This window comes from Ogataea philodendri (assembly GCF_020536065.1).
Source record: "Ogataea philodendri strain CBS6075 chromosome Unknown scaffold1, whole genome shotgun sequence".
Taxonomy (NCBI): domain Eukaryota; kingdom Fungi; phylum Ascomycota; class Pichiomycetes; order Pichiales; family Pichiaceae; genus Ogataea; species Ogataea philodendri.
In genome coordinates, this window is record NW_025763889.1 from 826,162 (window position 1) to 841,794 (window position 15,633).

At 50.2% G+C, this 15,633-nt stretch overlaps 11 protein-coding genes across 11 annotated transcripts; 3 read left to right on the forward strand and 8 right to left on the reverse strand.

Moving 5' to 3' along the window:
• Nucleotides 1-87: 87 nt before the first annotated feature.
• OGAPHI_002371 (uncharacterized protein) lies at nt 88-999 on the reverse strand (the record flags this gene model as incomplete). The annotated part of the gene is made up of 1 exon (XM_046203234.1): nt 88-999. The coding sequence occupies one exon, from the start codon at nt 997-999 to the stop codon at nt 88-90; it is 912 nt and encodes a 303-aa protein (XP_046063031.1).
• Nucleotides 968-4,811, forward strand: OGAPHI_002372 (uncharacterized protein; the record flags this gene model as incomplete). The annotated part of the gene is made up of 4 exons (XM_046203235.1): nt 968-1,019; nt 1,104-1,703; nt 2,029-3,554; nt 4,665-4,811. 4 exons carry the CDS (start codon nt 968-970, stop codon nt 4,809-4,811), a joined length of 2,325 nt encoding a protein of 774 aa, XP_046063032.1.
• OGAPHI_002373 (uncharacterized protein) lies at nt 1,100-1,846 on the reverse strand (the record flags this gene model as incomplete). Its single annotated transcript, XM_046203236.1, has 1 exon — nt 1,100-1,846. One exon carries the CDS (start codon nt 1,844-1,846, stop codon nt 1,100-1,102), a length of 747 nt encoding a protein of 248 aa, XP_046063033.1.
• On the reverse strand, nt 2,025-3,596 carry OGAPHI_002374 (uncharacterized protein; the record flags this gene model as incomplete). The annotated part of the gene is made up of 1 exon (XM_046203237.1): nt 2,025-3,596. The coding sequence occupies one exon, from the start codon at nt 3,594-3,596 to the stop codon at nt 2,025-2,027; it is 1,572 nt and encodes a 523-aa protein (XP_046063034.1).
• On the reverse strand, nt 4,109-5,380 carry OGAPHI_002375 (uncharacterized protein; the record flags this gene model as incomplete). Its single annotated transcript, XM_046203238.1, has 1 exon — nt 4,109-5,380. One exon carries the CDS (start codon nt 5,378-5,380, stop codon nt 4,109-4,111), a length of 1,272 nt encoding a protein of 423 aa, XP_046063035.1.
• Nucleotides 5,381-5,500: 120 nt separating this feature from the next.
• On the reverse strand, nt 5,501-7,228 carry OGAPHI_002376 (uncharacterized protein; the record flags this gene model as incomplete). Its single annotated transcript, XM_046203239.1, has 1 exon — nt 5,501-7,228. One exon carries the CDS (start codon nt 7,226-7,228, stop codon nt 5,501-5,503), a length of 1,728 nt encoding a protein of 575 aa, XP_046063036.1.
• Nucleotides 6,897-9,790, forward strand: OGAPHI_002377 (uncharacterized protein; the record flags this gene model as incomplete). The annotated part of the gene is made up of 4 exons (XM_046203240.1): nt 6,897-7,233; nt 7,729-7,793; nt 7,880-8,925; nt 9,412-9,790. 4 exons carry the CDS (start codon nt 6,897-6,899, stop codon nt 9,788-9,790), a joined length of 1,827 nt encoding a protein of 608 aa, XP_046063037.1.
• Nucleotides 8,936-11,161, reverse strand: OGAPHI_002378 (uncharacterized protein; the record flags this gene model as incomplete). The annotated part of the gene is made up of 1 exon (XM_046203242.1): nt 8,936-11,161. One exon carries the CDS (start codon nt 11,159-11,161, stop codon nt 8,936-8,938), a length of 2,226 nt encoding a protein of 741 aa, XP_046063038.1.
• A 580-nt stretch (nt 11,162-11,741) lies between these two features.
• On the forward strand, nt 11,742-15,548 carry OGAPHI_002379 (uncharacterized protein; the record flags this gene model as incomplete). Its single annotated transcript, XM_046203243.1, has 1 exon — nt 11,742-15,548. One exon carries the CDS (start codon nt 11,742-11,744, stop codon nt 15,546-15,548), a length of 3,807 nt encoding a protein of 1,268 aa, XP_046063039.1.
• On the reverse strand, nt 11,834-12,451 carry OGAPHI_002380 (uncharacterized protein; the record flags this gene model as incomplete). The annotated part of the gene is made up of 1 exon (XM_046203244.1): nt 11,834-12,451. One exon carries the CDS (start codon nt 12,449-12,451, stop codon nt 11,834-11,836), a length of 618 nt encoding a protein of 205 aa, XP_046063040.1.
• OGAPHI_002381 (uncharacterized protein) lies at nt 12,743-13,468 on the reverse strand (the record flags this gene model as incomplete). The annotated part of the gene is made up of 2 exons (XM_046203245.1): nt 12,743-12,996; nt 13,429-13,468. The coding sequence occupies 2 exons, from the start codon at nt 13,466-13,468 to the stop codon at nt 12,743-12,745; spliced, it is 294 nt and encodes a 97-aa protein (XP_046063041.1).
• Nucleotides 15,549-15,633: the final 85 nt, after the last annotated feature.

Below are 15,633 nucleotides of genomic sequence, written 5' to 3' on the forward strand. Positions count from 1 at the left end.
ACTTGGTACACAGCCTTTATTATTTTATTTGAAAAATCGCTAGCTGCACAGCCTTGAAAGGAGTTAGTGGACAAGCACCGGACACGATCACTCGTTCTTTTCGCGGTAAAGGATGATCTCGCTCTGTTTGAAGTATCTGCGAGCGTCTTCGTCAATGAGGACAAGACTGAGAAACGTTCTGGTGGAAAACTTTTTGTTCACGTCTTTGTACGTTGGTGTCAAATCAAAGCCACCGAGAAACAGTCTGATCGGAATGGTTTCTCCTCTAACTGGGGCTCCGTCCATGATCTCGAATTTGACCACGGTCTCGCTCTCGTTAAGCTGATTGGGTGGCGATCCACTGGACTCCCTTCGTATGAGCGACAGCTCCATGTGCTTTATCTTCAGTCTAACAAGTAGGAAGTAGATTCTCCCCACAATCACGTCCTTGAGCGAGTATCTATTCTTAGAGTACTCGAACTCAATGTGAAGACAGTCCTCGATTCCCACGTCCATCTTGACGCTTGATGTAGGTGTTTCTGGCTGCTCGGCCTGTTCGTGCGGGTCTTCGTATTGGTACACCCACAACTCTTTCTCCCGAATAACGTCCGCGGATTTGCGAGAAACAGTGACTTTCAAGTAATAACGCAGTTTGATGTTGATTCCGCGGTAACTTTCGTATTGCTTCTCCACATTTCTGAATTCAAAGGCAAACGTCTCTGGATGTCTCAATTCGCCGGGACTGGCCAGCTCGTGGGCCATTGACAAGAAATTGTCCGCCACAATTCCATCGTTGCTTGTTTCGATCGACCCGAGAAGCTGGATTTTTATCCCCGTGTGCTCCACCCGCTTGTTGTCTCTTGTTCTAATGGTCACCTGCCCTTTAACGGTCTCTCCGTCCTTGTACAACAAAAGTTTCTCCTTGCGTCCCTTCAAGCCCTTCTGCTCGACGGTTTCACGAGAATCTTCGCCGTCAAGACGAAGCTCAATGTCTAAAGGTGATTTAAATATAAAGGACATTGAAGAAGGATGGGAAAGTTGTATAGTAATTTTTATATAATCACAACTTGTTTTTACAGTCTGCCATTTTTCAAGCACGGGTCACACGGACGGGAAACGTTTAGTGACCAAGACACTTCAAGATATCGGACCAGACGGTCTTTGGAGACTGGGAAGCGTCGATACCAGACCAGATACCGGCCTTCTTGTAGTAGTCGACAATTGGCTCGGTTTGCTCGTGGTAGGTGACAAGTCTCTTCTTCAAAGCATCAACGTTATCGTCAGATCTCTGGATCAATGGCTCGCCAGTGATGTCGTCCTTCATCTCCTGCTTAGGAGGGTTGAACAGCTTGTGGTAAGATCTACCGGAAGCTGGGTGGACCAATCTGCCGGTGATACGGGCAACCAACAGCTCGTCATCGATCTTGAGCTCCACAGCTTTTTGAAGCGGAGTCTTGTTGGTGGTCAGCATCTGGTCGAGCTTCTCGGCCTGAGGAATGGTTCTTGGGAATCCGTCCAAAATGAACCCGTTCTTGCACTCCTCGTTGTTGGCCAACTCATCCTTGATCATGTTGACCATGATCTCATCAGAAACAAGCTTACCTTGGTCCATGATCTTCTTGGCCTCAACACCAAGAGGAGTCTTCTGGGCAACTTGCGAACGCAACATGTCACCAGTGGCCAAGTGACAAGCACAGAACTTCTCCTTGAGGTTTGGTGCCTGAGTACCCTTACCTGCTCCCGGTGGTCCGATCAACACCATTCTCAATGCGGCAGGCAATGGAGTGCTCAGTCCAGCCTTGGCCTCCAATGTCTTAATTCTGGTCTCCAGCTTATCAACAAGCTCTTTCAAGTCTTCAACAGCCATGGTTTGTTTGTTTTGTTGGGGGGAAATTACCTTTTTTCGTCAAGCTTTAAAAACTCGGCGGAAAGAATATCAGGTGCGAGGAGTGGATCGGTCGCGAATTGAAACTTGTTTTTGGTCCTCGTGATTGGAGCATATATTCGTTAACTACTGTTTGGGTTGTCTATAGACTCTTTGATTATCAGAACTTGACATCCCAGCTGTCCAGCTTCATGGTACCGTTCTGTTCCAAGTTCAGGTGCATCTTGAAGGCGTCCTTCAACAGATGTGGCTCGTGCAAAGTCTTTTTCTTGTTGCAGTAGAACTCAGCACGGTTGTAGTAGTCTTGCAACTGGTCTCTGTAGTCTGGGTGGGCACACTTGTGAATAATCTTGTGCACACGCTCCTTTGGAGAACAGCCTCTCAGATCAGCAAGTCCGTAATCGGTCACAATGACGTCCAGATCGTGCTCGGTGTGGTCAATGTGCGAAGCAAATGGAACCACACACGAAATACCAGTAGGATCGGTCTTGCTTGGTCTGGCTGCAGGAGTGTGCATGATGGACAGCTTGGCATTTCTCAAGAAATCTCCAGATCCTCCCAATCCGTTCAGCATTCTCGATCCGTTAACGTTGGTGGAGTTGGCGTGCGCATAGATGTCAACCTCAACAGGAGTGTTCATGGCAATGACACCGAGTCTTCTGATGATCTCTGGCGAGTTCGACACAACCTGCGATCTCAAACACAGCTTCTTGGAGAACAAGTCCCAGTTGTCAAAGAACTTCTTGAATCCGTCGTTAGACAGTCTGATGGAGGTGGCAGTAGCATAGTCCATGGCACCGTTCTCGAAGAATGGCAAGAACGAGTCCTGCAGAACCTCGGTCCAGACGGTCAGGTTCTCGAACTCGGAGTTGGCCAGACCTCCGATAATGGCATTGGCAACGTTACCAATACCGGACTGCAATGGGTGCAGGTTGGAAGGAAGTCTGCCGGCCTGGACCTCGTGCTCGAAGAAGTGGATCAGGTGGTGGGCGATCTTCTGGGACACTTCATCTGGAGCAGTTGGGTCTGGGACTCTGTCTGGAACGGTGGACTCGACCACAGCCACAACTCTGTTAGGGTTGACAGGAATGGCAGTCAAGCCGTTTCTTTGGTCCACAGTGGTGTATGGGTATGGCTGTCTGAAAGGAGGCTGTTCAGGCATGTCAATGTCGTGCAAACCTTCAAAAGAAGGCGTGGCAGTGTTGACTTCGATAATGATTTTATCGGAGCACGCAAGCATCTCCGGAGAAGCGCCAACCGCAGGACCAGGAACAATGGCACCGTCCTCGGTGATTGCGGTGGCCTCGACGATAGTGTAGTCCAGCAGGTCATTTCTCTTGTCCTTGGTGTAGTAACCGTAGAGCAGATCTTGAGGGAACATGGACAAATGCTTGTCAAAGAACTGGGTTCTGTTTTCGTTGATAGCCTTTGCGATTGGTTTTCCAACCTGGTGAGGCGCACGTCTAAGGATCATGTCATTTGCAGCCCATTCAGACTCTTCTGGACCAGCAGAGGCGCCCACAAACAGATTGAAGGCCAATTTGCCTTGCAAGTTGTTTTTCGCAACGTGATCAACCAAGGCTTGAGGAACAACTTTAGGAGCTCCCACTCCGGTAAACCCCGACCATCCGAGATACTGGCCGTGTTCAAAGAGAGGGATACATTCCTCAGGGGTTCTGAGTTTCTTGAGGTACGGAGCGTACCGGACTCTTTGTTTCAGAATAGAAGACATGATAAAAAAGGTTCGAAACAAAACAAGGTAAAAATGGTGAGATAATGTTATTTTATATGGGCCACCCAGGTTTCCGGTCTTTTTTTTTTTAGAGATTTTTCAGAAACCAGGTGCGATTTATTTTTTTACCTGCGGCAATGGGGTGCGCGATGAAAATAAATATTGTGCGGAGCTTGGATGTTGAGACGGTATAGACTACGCGGTTCCGGCTCAACAAATTCGGTTATGTCATAACTCACGTTTTGCGAGTTTCTCTCAGCTTTCCAGGACCAATCATGCTGTCAAAACAACCGGGTTTGACCCATGGCCCCTGGTATGCGACTCGGAACCGTTCAAGGTCATCCCCTCATGCGCGACAGATAATACAGACGCACCCCTACAGATTGACCAATAAAATCGCTCCAGATGCCAAACAAGCTCGCCCGGATGAGGGTTTTCGCACCTGGGGAAACGCTCTACATGACCCCCGCGTCTGTGGGGTCGGGGGGTGCGGAATCCGTAATCTTTGTTTATTAGTCGTTATTTTTCGTATACTCGTTAGCGTATCTTTGGTCCGAGACACACTCCTCCACAAACCCAACGGTTGTGTGGCATTTCGGGAATATCAGTTCGAGCCGAGTTTTCATTCTCGAGAGCAGATCAACGTCTGCCGCGGTTGTTTCTGTGCAGTCTGTCGAGCTCGTGCGAGCCTTCACTATGTACAGTTGCAGACGTTTTAAACGCGGTTGCGGGCCATTTGCCACCACAAACACCTTGTCCAGCTCGTTGAGACTCGTTAGTCGCCATCCAACCAACGTTAGTGTTTCCAAGTTGGTCAAAATCGACTTGTTCTCAATCTCCAAAGTCTCCATATTTTGCGCCTGGAATATTTTTTTCAGATTTAGCCAGTTGAGCCACGGATAGTAGTTGTATTTGTTTTCCTCGGACTTTTGGTTTAGAATCACCAGCGATAGATGTTTGAGGTTGTAGTAGAACCTGGTTTGGAACAGAAATAGTTCGTTCAGGTCGTTGTCGATGAACGATTTGAACCGTTCGCTCACCACGAAATTGGATGACTGGTCGTTGTAGTACAAAGATAGTCGTTCTGGGGACGTGAACTCGGAAGTTTCCATGTTGATCAACGGGTTGGGTGAAGGGTACGTTGGCGAGAAGATATCGTTAAGATTGCACGGATGGTCCCATTTGCAGTTGACCAGTTTAAGATCGTTTAGATAAACGAGTCTGCCGTCGCGACTGCGTTGTTTCAGATCGCTGAAATCGGGCTTGAACTTGGGATAGAAGAACTGGTCTTTGGTGAGCAGAAACCCGTTCAACACCAATTGTTTGATGTTATGGAACCTTTGCAGTTGGGTCAACTCAAACAACGACTCGTCGTTGGCCTCGAGAGAATGACTAATTAGCTTCAAATATTCGATCTTGTCGCTAAGATCAACATCAAACTTGTCCTGGTATTTGAGACACCGCGATGAGGAAACAACCTCGATCGTGAGATGCTTGAGGTTGGCGCACTCTTCAAGCAGCTCTTTAAGAGAAATGTTCCATTCGCCGTAACTTGTGGCTTTTTTGTCCGTGTGATCGCTGAAGACACGCACGCTGCGCACCATGTCCTTCGACTTGAACAGCTCGTTGAAGTTCTTGAACTGGTTCCACGTCAACTTGACCTTGTCGTAAACAAGAGGATAGAACTTTGCTCTGTGCGAGCTGTCCACCAACGACAAATTCACCAAATCTTTGCGCGACAACTCCATCAACGGAACAAGCTCCATTGGCAAGTTGATCAACATCTGCGGAAACCGACTGTCTTCCAGCTTTCGCCGCTTTACAACAATTGACATATCGGATAATAAAAAAAAGATGGAGAAAAAAAAAAAATTAGTCAGTCGTAGTATAATTTATTTAGTCACCTAGTAATTCATAACGTCGTCCAGATCGTCGTCGTCGAAATCGTTATCGTCGTGGATGATCTCCCGGTCGTCCTTATGGAGCTCGTCGTACTTGTCCCATTTGCATTTTAGTCGTTCCAATGTAAACGAGGCAGCAGCAGAGTGTAACTGACGCAGGTTTTCGAAAAACCGTGCAACCAGGTCCCGATCCGCCTTGTACACGCAGTTCAGGCCAACAAAGTACATGGAAACCTGGATAATAAGCGCCTGGTATTCTATCATCCCCTTAGCGCGCAAAAACGGAAACAAACTGAACGCTTTCTGGACCAGTTCTTGTACCGAGGGGTGTCTTTTGGGATAGCCTCCCAAATTGGAGGTGATCAGAATGTATGCGGCAATCACATACGATTGGTGGCAGATATCGTACCAGGAGATGTAGTCGTAAGAGCCGTCCTGGTACTCGATTTTCTGGATAGCCTCTGGCGAGAGCGCCTCGAACCCGGGCGGCGGTCTGAGGTCGTTTTCAGGATGCATAAAGTGGTTTTTCGGCACTATGCCCGTTTTGCTGATGATTTCAAACTGTTCCTCTTTGCGGAAGTCGGAAACAAGGTCGTACAACGTGAAGATCGAGAGCGTTCTTGGTTTTTTCATCGTCTTGAACGTTTTGATGGACTTGATGAGTTTCTGCAGAGCAACTCCCAGAGTGTTGGAGTAGCCATAAACGTAATTGAAGCCGTCCTCACGGCAAAGCAACATGCTTTCCCAGTATTTCTTCATGTACGGCAGGTCGTACATCACAAGCTCGAGCTCTCTGTCGTCTTTCAAAACACCACCGGACGGAGCAGTCAATCCGGCAATATTTTCTATAGACATGTACCAGTTTCGACAAAAAGCAATCACATAAGAGTTGTGTCTGGAGTATCTGGGGTCTTCGCTGAACGGCGCGTACGTGGACAGCAGGTCCTTTGCTGCTCGAAGATGGGGTCTCCATTTCTGGAGCAACGAGATCGCCGTGTACGACGTGAGCAGCATCACTGTGAGCAACATTGGCTCGACGCTCTTATTGACTTTTGCCTCGTCGGCCAAGATCGTCGACAACAGTCGCAGACAGATCGACAGGTACGAGCAGTAGCTTTTCTCGTCCTGCGGGTCTTTGGTCTTGCGGTGGGACTGCATGGCTCCGCACGCAAGAATGGCAGAAAGCAGGTAATTATGGTTTTTGCCGTACGCGAGCAGAATTTCTCGAGCTGGGTTGTACCGCGGCGAGGGGGGCAGGGGCAGGATCACGCGCGCAAAGTCGTGGTAGAAGTAGTTGAGGTACTTTTTGTGGTTGCCCTGGAGATTGAACGAGTCGGGCACCACTGGCCGGGTGATGAAATCGGGCAATTTTTCACTGCTGAGTAAATTGTCGTAGGAAATGGGCTGGTCGTACAAGTTTGCCTGGTCAAACATGTGGTCCATGGCCGGTTCGACCAGGTTCTCGTGGAGATGGCCTGTTTCGTCGATTTTGGTCTCGAGCAGGTTGTTGAGACTTTGTGCCAGGTTGTTGGCCGAGGTTCCAAGAGCGGCCTCAAACTGGTGCGGCGACGGCGACAACTTCATTGGGGCAGACGACTCGGACGTGGACGGGCCCAGCGGGTCGCTGTGGTCCGGTTTGATCGAAGCGGGTGTCGAACTGGACGTGGGCGTGAGCTGGGGCTCCAGCGGCGGAAACGCATGCCCAGAATGCCGAGCCGAGTCCATGTACATTTCAGGTATGTTTGTATGGGGAATATAGTAAGGCATTTGATACGGCGGCGGGAGAATAGCCATGGGGCTCATTTTATGCGGCGAGTAGTTGGGGTTGATTGTAGAAACGTTTGGTTGCGACAGCGTGTCGTGGTTTCTCGATCTCTTCGGAGGCTGGTACACACATAGTTTATCCAGCCGTTTGCAGTGCCAACAAACAGGTTTTGCTTCATCGCACTAACGTTAGATGTCTTGGAATTTCAAACTCACCTTGATCTTGCGCCGCTTGCACTCCACACATCCCTGTTTCGAGTACTTGCGTTTCCTTTGCTTCACAGTCATCAAGAATTCTCTTCAAATCCTGTTTTGCTCAAACTTTACTTATCGTAAAAAAGTCGTGGCAAACATAAACCTATCAAAAGTCTTTGATAGAGTCTGTGCATCGAACATCGAAACTAAACGTTAGTGAAATAATATTTGTGGCGTTAAATTACCGCGGTACGTTTGGTTGTCCCTTATAGCCGTTGGTGACAGGATTGGATACACGGTTTTAGCTTCCGAATTGTTTGCATTAGCAAATCTGCCGGTATTATTATTCATTATTTTTTTCATAGCCTAATTTGTCACGAGTCCATGTTTCCTTTGGTCAACCCGCCAAACCGCGTGCTCCAGGTGGACGCCAAGCTGTTGGACAACGAGATCTTTGACATGTTGTCCAAACAGGTCACCGATGCCATCTCGAACCCAAAACTTCCCCGGATGTTCCAGCTATTAAACTCCCGGTATTCGGAGGAGATCAAGTTAGTTTTGGAACTATTGATCTTTAGACTCACAGTTTGGTCCAAAAACACAAGTTATGGCCTGCTGTTGCAGAACTTGGTCATGTCCGACGGAAAAGCCCGTTCCAGAAAGTCCAAGTCGGAGCTTTCGTCCATCACCAAGACGTTGCTCTTATCGCATCTAGTTCTCAACTATGCATACAAAAAACTCGAGTCGTATCTTTACACGCACGAAGAGGACGACGGGGACGACGAAGAGCTGTCTTTTTGGCGCTCGCGACTCCAAAGTCTCGTCAAGTCCCTCGCAAACGTCCTCCCCGTGCTGAAAAAATGGTACACGGGACTCTCGCTCGCCAACTTCCTGCTGTTCCTCGTCAACGGTCGGTACCCGAACCTGCTCACACGACTGCTACGCATCACATACAAGCCAATGGTGCGCACGCAGGTCTCGTTTGCATCGAACCCAGAAACCATCTCGTACGAGTTCCAGGACAGACAGCTCGTTTGGAACACGCTGACCGAGTTTCTCGTGTTCATCATGCCGATGCTGTCTGTTCCACGCGTGTCGAAACCGATTCTGCGGCTGTTCCACGCCAATCAGCCGCCAGAAAGAGATTCCACAGCAGTGTACAAGTTTCTGCCAGAAAGATGCTGTGCCATCTGCTACCAAAACACCTCGCTGGCCGGCACCAGCGACGCGGCCATCGACGACCACCTGATCACCAACCCGTACGAAACCAGCTGCGGTCACGTGTACTGCTACGTGTGTTTGCTAAACAAGCTCGAGGAGTCGCGACAGCTGGGCGACGAATCATGGCAGTGTCTCCGATGTGGATCGGGAGTCGAGTACGTTCGGGTGTTTGACGGCGAGGTGGAGGAAGACGAAGAGGATGACGAAAAGGAAGACGAAAAGGACTACTCTGACTATTCGGATGATTCGTAATTATATTTAAAATGCTGTTTCTTGCGGCTCTCCAAGATAGACCCGGCCAATGTAATCGAAAAGCACCGTGTCTGCTGTCTCGAACTTGAATATCCGGCCCTGGTGCTCGGGGAATTCCGACCCCCCGATCTTGTCGTAGGCACACCACAGGTACGCCGCGCAATTGTACTGCTTGATGTATCCCTGGCGTGGCTCGCGCGGAGTGTCGAAACTCTCGACCCAGTGCATGGAGTCGGGCGGAATGATGGCGTGCTCGATGTTGAGCGGCGACTTGTAGTGTTGAAGAAGCTGTTCTTTGGTTTCGAACCCAAGCGTGGCATTGTACACGTCGAAATCTTTCTCGTATGTCTCTGTGCGACGACAGTTCAAGATTCCCGAGTTGATCCACAGCAAACGGTCGTCGTCCGAGGAAATGTGGCCGGGATGCGTCGAACACAGCTCCTGCGACTTGAACGGGGCCCGTTGCTCGGCCGGCGTGAGAGTGCCGATGGCAGCAGACCAGTAGTCGTTGAACATGTAGTCTTCGTTGCCGGCCACAGATTGGCCGATCCAGAACAGCTCCTTGTCGCCCCAAACGTTCTCATGGATCGGTTTCAGCAGCGCCAAGTAGATCGTGGTGAACATGCCGTTCCAGTACTTTGGTCGCTGGATCGCAACCACACCCGACTCCATGTAGTGTCCAAACTCAAGAGTGAAATACCGCGAGCCCAAAGTTTTATAGGTTGCTCTTTTCACGTCAAAGATCTTGGTGTCGAGACCTTTGGGCAGCAGACGTTTCAGAAAGTCGATGAACCCGTCGTTCACGCGCATGATGAGGTTTCTGTCGCGGAAAAAAACGCTCTGGGACGATTGATACTGTGACAGCTGGAAAAATTGTTCAGGTCTGCGGAACAGCACAACGTCGGAGTCCAACAACACAATGTCCTGGAACGAGTTGAACAGATACGCCAGCAGCTTGTTGTAGAACAGCGGGAACTCCAGCGCGTACTGCGGGTTCATGGCTCGGGATATGTTCACAAACCAAACTTCCTGTCTAGGAAACGATGGATCGAATTCGTCCAGCCCCAGCTGTTTGAGCTGGTTGTATTCTTTGCGTGGATAGTAAACCGAGTCCTTTCTGGCCTGCTCGATGATTTTCCATTGCGACTCGATCGACAAATCGCCGCGATGGACAATTTGGATAGGCAGTCTGTTTCCCAGAGCACGCAAGTTGCGAATCAGAGCCAGGTTGTCGTCCAGAAACTTGTCTGACCCGGAGATCACCACTCCCTTACCGTTGACAAGCGTCTTGTAATGCAAAAAGTACGGGAACTCGTGCGAGATCTCGTCGTTGTCCTCGGGCTCTGTCACGTTTAGTTTGGACTTGCTGATCTGCGCCAGAGCAGGGTCCTGTGACGCTCCTTTCAGGTACATTGCCATGGTTGGCGGGCCAGTGATCTGCTCGCCTGTCCATCGAACGAAAACAGGAAGCTTTCTGCTGATGTACGGGAATACACGCGACTCGATGTCCGGATACTGGCCAATCAACTTCTTGTAAGCTTCCACGGTCTCTTCGTTGGTATTAGAAAGGAAACAGTGCGTGTAGATGCCCAGATGTTTTGTGTTTTGAACCATCGTGTTCAACTGTGCGTCGTCGTACTTGACTTTGTGCGGCCCGATCTTCCAGTCAGGGTCCATCAGGTACAAATGCTCAAAATACTTGACGCACCGGTCGGCCAACGACTCTTTTAAAAAGTCGTCGCCGTACGACTGGATGAGCCGAGCATAAACAGGATACTCTTGCGGATCGACATAGAACGAGGATTTGGCGTGGGTGACCACGTTCTGCCCAACAAGATTAGCCATCGGCTTGAAGGGGGCTGATGGTCTCGGCAAAGCCAAGCTGTTTGTGGCCAAAACAGGCGCTTCGCGAACCAAAGTCGGGCCAAGTCGGGTCACTGTGGTCTTTGTGGACGTGATTAGCGTCGTGACTACTCTTGGACCGGCAACACTCGAAGACACCTGCTCGATTTCCCGAACAGGCTGCTGGTCGGATCCAGACCATTGGGTGTTTCCAACCAACGGTTTTTCCAGCTCGGCCAGCTGAGCACTACCAACAGACGGCTCTCCTCTCACCAAAATGTGGCTGGAACTGGCTTCATGCGACGAAGACGAAAATAGTATCAGAAACCCAATAACAAAGCATACAGAAACACCAACGTACTTCTTTCTCAAATTCAGATATTTGGCCATTTGCGGCGATATTTACACTCCAGTGTGGCAAATAGTTAGATTCCCGGTTCCACGGTCTTCTCTAGACCTTTGTATCTTTGGGATCTCTAACGTGTCACTGGTACAAAATAAAACGAGCCCGGTAAAAAATCAATAGAGCCCAGATTTGGCAATAAGTTACCCGGTGTTGTCATGTCTTTTTTTTTTTCAACGGCCAACGCGTCGCTATAAAAAAACACCTGACCCCCACAAAAGTTCTCTTTTTTTTCTTTAAGATCTCTTTGCCTTTTGGCTTAGATCAAGTGTAGTATCTGTTCTTTTCAGTGTGACAACTGAAATTCCCTCGCCATGAGGGTTTTACTTGTTACTTTACTTTTTGGAACTCTTTTGCCATTCTAACAGGTCCAGATTTATCTGACCTGTTTACTGGTGTTGTGTCGTTGCCCTTACACTTTCTGGCTTCTGACGCTCTACGGACACATTCAAAGGTTTGAGTGTGGTTGTAGAGTTTTGCTCCAGGGTAAATTCTGTATATGGTAATATATTAGCTAATTTCCTATAACTTAAAATAAACAACGCGAATATTATTTATTTGTTAAAGATGATCTTGAACATCAACGAGCATCTGAAATGGCTGGCGTCGTCGAAGCCGCAGCTGCCCGGCTCGTTGCAGTTCCCGTCGTTGACGCCAGATCAGCTCAAAGAGTACACGAGTTCTGCGAAACCGCCGTCAGAGCCTGTGAAACCGGTGGCACTCCCCCCAAGAGCAGTGTCGCAAACCCCCGCAGCCCGGCCATTGATGAGGGCCAGGGCCGTCACGCCAGACGTTGCGAGTGAGATGAGTGGGATCATGGCACGCAAGGCAGACACCGTGCGCCAGCGGAGTCTGGGCTCGTCCCAGGGAAGTGTCGTTGTTGATCTCACCAACAACCAGGTCTTGGAGAGCCGCAAACGGGCCACAGACGCCGTGGACTCGTCGTTTAGCAAGAAGCAGCGGCAGAATGACGACGACGAGTTCTCGGACGACGACGAAGTCGAGGCCATCCTGGCTAATCGACATTCCTCCAACTCCACCACCAAAAGCATGGGCACAGAAAATGGCAGCGTCCGGTACGAAGAGGTGGCGAAATTCATCCAGACGGCGTCGTTGGGCGCCAGAGACGCTCGTGAGCTGCTGCTGTTGCAGTTGGAGCTGATTACGCGCATGGACGCCGTGACAGAGCTCCTGAGACAGAACATTGTCGTGGACGAGTCCACGTCGATCAGCGAGGACGAGAAACGACGCAAACGCGGCCAATTGGCTAACGACATACACCATGCACAAACGCGCAGCGACGAGGTCCGCGCCCAGATCCATCAGTACTGCGTGGAAAAACAAAACAGACAGATCGGCGACGACGAGCTGAGCTCGGAAATCGAAACCACCGCCATCCCGTTCACTAGCACCGCATACGCCACGAAACCAATAACACAGCTGATTCCTACCCGTGAGGACGAGATCAACCAAACGCCGTCCACGATCAACGCGACCAACCAGTCTACTTTCCCCAGTCCCTCGTTCAAGTATCCTCCTGTTCCAGTGCGAACGGAACAGGTCAACTCTCAGGTGGATGTAGAGGACTCGTTCAATTGCGATAGTGACGAGCCAGAAATCATTTCGACCCAGGAAAAGGCAGAGCTGGATCGGTTCATTGTTGACGACGAGGGGTCTGGGGACGACCGTTCGTACAAAGACGAGGAGGACGCAGAAGACATAGAAAACACAGAGCTGGGCCAGTTTGACGACTCGCCGGAGATAGAGGACGTTGAAGACGGAATAGAGAATATGGAGCTGTTACAGGACGCCGACGAAGACGCTATAGTGATCAACTCCGAAAAGGAGGACTCGTTCGAACAGGATACGGGACAGGACTATTTTACACAGCTGAATGAGGAACGCGAGTTGGACGTTATTGATCTGGATGACGAACAGTTCTGGGACAGCGACGCAGAGAACGAGATCTTTGACCGTCGAAACGAGCAAGGAAAACAGACAGAGGTGCCGTCGGTGGCTTCGCAGAGCTCTGACTCCGATATCGAAGAGCTCACAAACGTCAATCCGGACGCGTACAAGAAGTTTATGGGCAAGTTCGAGTGGACCGCCGAGGTTTACTCTGTGTTGAGGAACACGTTTAAATTGCCGTCATTTAGAGAGAACCAGCTGGAAGCGATCAATGCGACTTTGAGTGGAGAAGACGTGTTTGTTCTGATGCCAACTGGAGGTGGAAAATCGCTGTGCTACCAATTACCGGCTTTGGTCAAGTCGGGAAACACCAGAGGAACAACCATTGTGATCTCTCCGCTGATCTCGTTGATGCAGGACCAAGTTCACCATTTACTGCAAAACAACATCAAAGCAGCAATGATCAACTCTAAGTCTTCTGCCGCACAGAGGAAACAGACATTCGATATGTTTGTTAACGGGTTCTTGGACCTGGTTTATCTTTCTCCTGAGATGATCAGCGCGAGTGGTATGGCAAAGAACGCAATTGCCAGACTTCACAGGAACGACCTTTTGGCACGGATAGTTGTCGACGAGGCGCATTGTGTTTCTTCGTGGGGCCATGATTTCCGACCGGATTACAAGGCACTCAGCTACTTCAAAACCGAGTATCCTGACATCCCGGTGATGGCACTGACGGCCACCGCGAATGAGCACGTTCGAATGGACATCATCCACAACCTGAAGTTGAAACACCCGAAATTCTTCAAGCAGAGCTTCAACAGAACAAATCTGTTTTACGAGGTGATGCCAAAACGCAAGACGGTGATAGAGGAGATCGCGCAGCGCATCAACCACAAGTACAAGAACAAAACGGGTATCATCTACTGTCACTCCAAGAACTCGTGTGAACAGACGGCCAGTCGACTGGTGGATTTTGGAATCAAGTGCGATTTCTACCATGCGGGAATGACTCCCGAGGAACGGCAACGGGTCCAGCTGGGATGGCAGCAAGACGAGATCCGGGTTATTTGCGCCACCATTGCGTTTGGAATGGGTATTGACAAACCGGACGTGAGGTTCGTGTTCCATTTGACTATTCCACGGAACCTGGAAGGATACTACCAGGAGACGGGAAGAGCAGGCAGAGACGGCAAGCCGTCGGACTGTATCATGTACTACAGCATGAAGGACGCCAGAACGTTGCAGGGGATGATTTTCCGCGACAAGGAGCTGGACAGGTTCAACAAGGAGCAGCACGTCAACAAGCTGCGGCAGGTGACGCAGTACTGCGAAAACACGACAGATTGTCGTCGGCAGCAGGTGCTCCAGTATTTCAACGAGACGTTCAACAGAACAGACTGTCACAAACAGTGCGACAACTGCATAAACGCAGAGAACGTGGAGGTGGAAAACCGCGACATGACCAGTTTTGCCAGAGACGTGATCAACCTTGTGCGGAGTCTGAACGGCGACAACGTGACGGTTATTCAGTGCCAGGACGTTTTCCGCGGGTCCAAAACGGCCAAGATCGTCAACAGCGGCTACCATCTGAACGAGTACCACGGCAACGGGCGCGAGCTGGGTAAGATGGAGGTGGAGCGGCTGTTTTTCCATCTGCTACGCGAAGGGTTTTTGGAAGAGCGGTCTGTGATGAACGCTGCTGGGTTTGCAACGAATTATCTGATCGTGGGACCAAAGGCCAACGAGGTTGCGTATGGGGGCAAGCGCATAGTGATTCCGTTCACACGCAACAAAAATAGCCGGCCAGACGAACGAACGGTGTCGAGAATGGCCAACAAGGAAAACTCTGCTCCCGCGCAGTTTGTGGCCGCCAGCAAGTACTGGCCTGCTGCGTCGCAATCGTTCAACTCTGCCCCACCGGACCCACAACTGAGCGCACATATCAACAAGTGCTACCTGAAATTGCGGGAACACAGATCGCTGTGCTCCACGCATTTGAACCACTCAAGAGATTCAACCATGGCGTCGGACACTACGTTGAAAGACATGGCAGCCAAACTGCCAACTACGCAGAAAGAGTACGACCAGCTGGACGGCATGGAGAAGACACAGACACAGTACTTCAAGAAGTTCGAGCGCATGCTGTGTCTGTTCAAGAAAGAACGGGAGATCCTGTTTGGAGTCAAGCAGCCGCAGCGCACACTGGTGGCTCCGCCGCAGGACCAGGCCGTGGTGAATCAGCTGTCGCAGATGTTTTACTCGCAGAGCCAGGGCACGTCGCGTGAGCCGTCCGGCAGCAGGGGCAGGGCTTCGAGCCAGCGCTCGGGACGCGGGTCCATCTTCAAGAAAGTGCCTGCCAAGGCCGGTCTCCGACGCGGGAAAACTCCGGCCAAGGCGTCGTTGAAGCGTGGCAAATCGCAGCAGAAGCAGACGAGGTCGGTGAGTCGTCCTATGAGGATGTGAGAAGAGACGCCGATGCATTTAATAATGTTCACTAGCGTGAATTAAATAATAGCGACTACAGGCATATAATAGAGAGCACGCAATG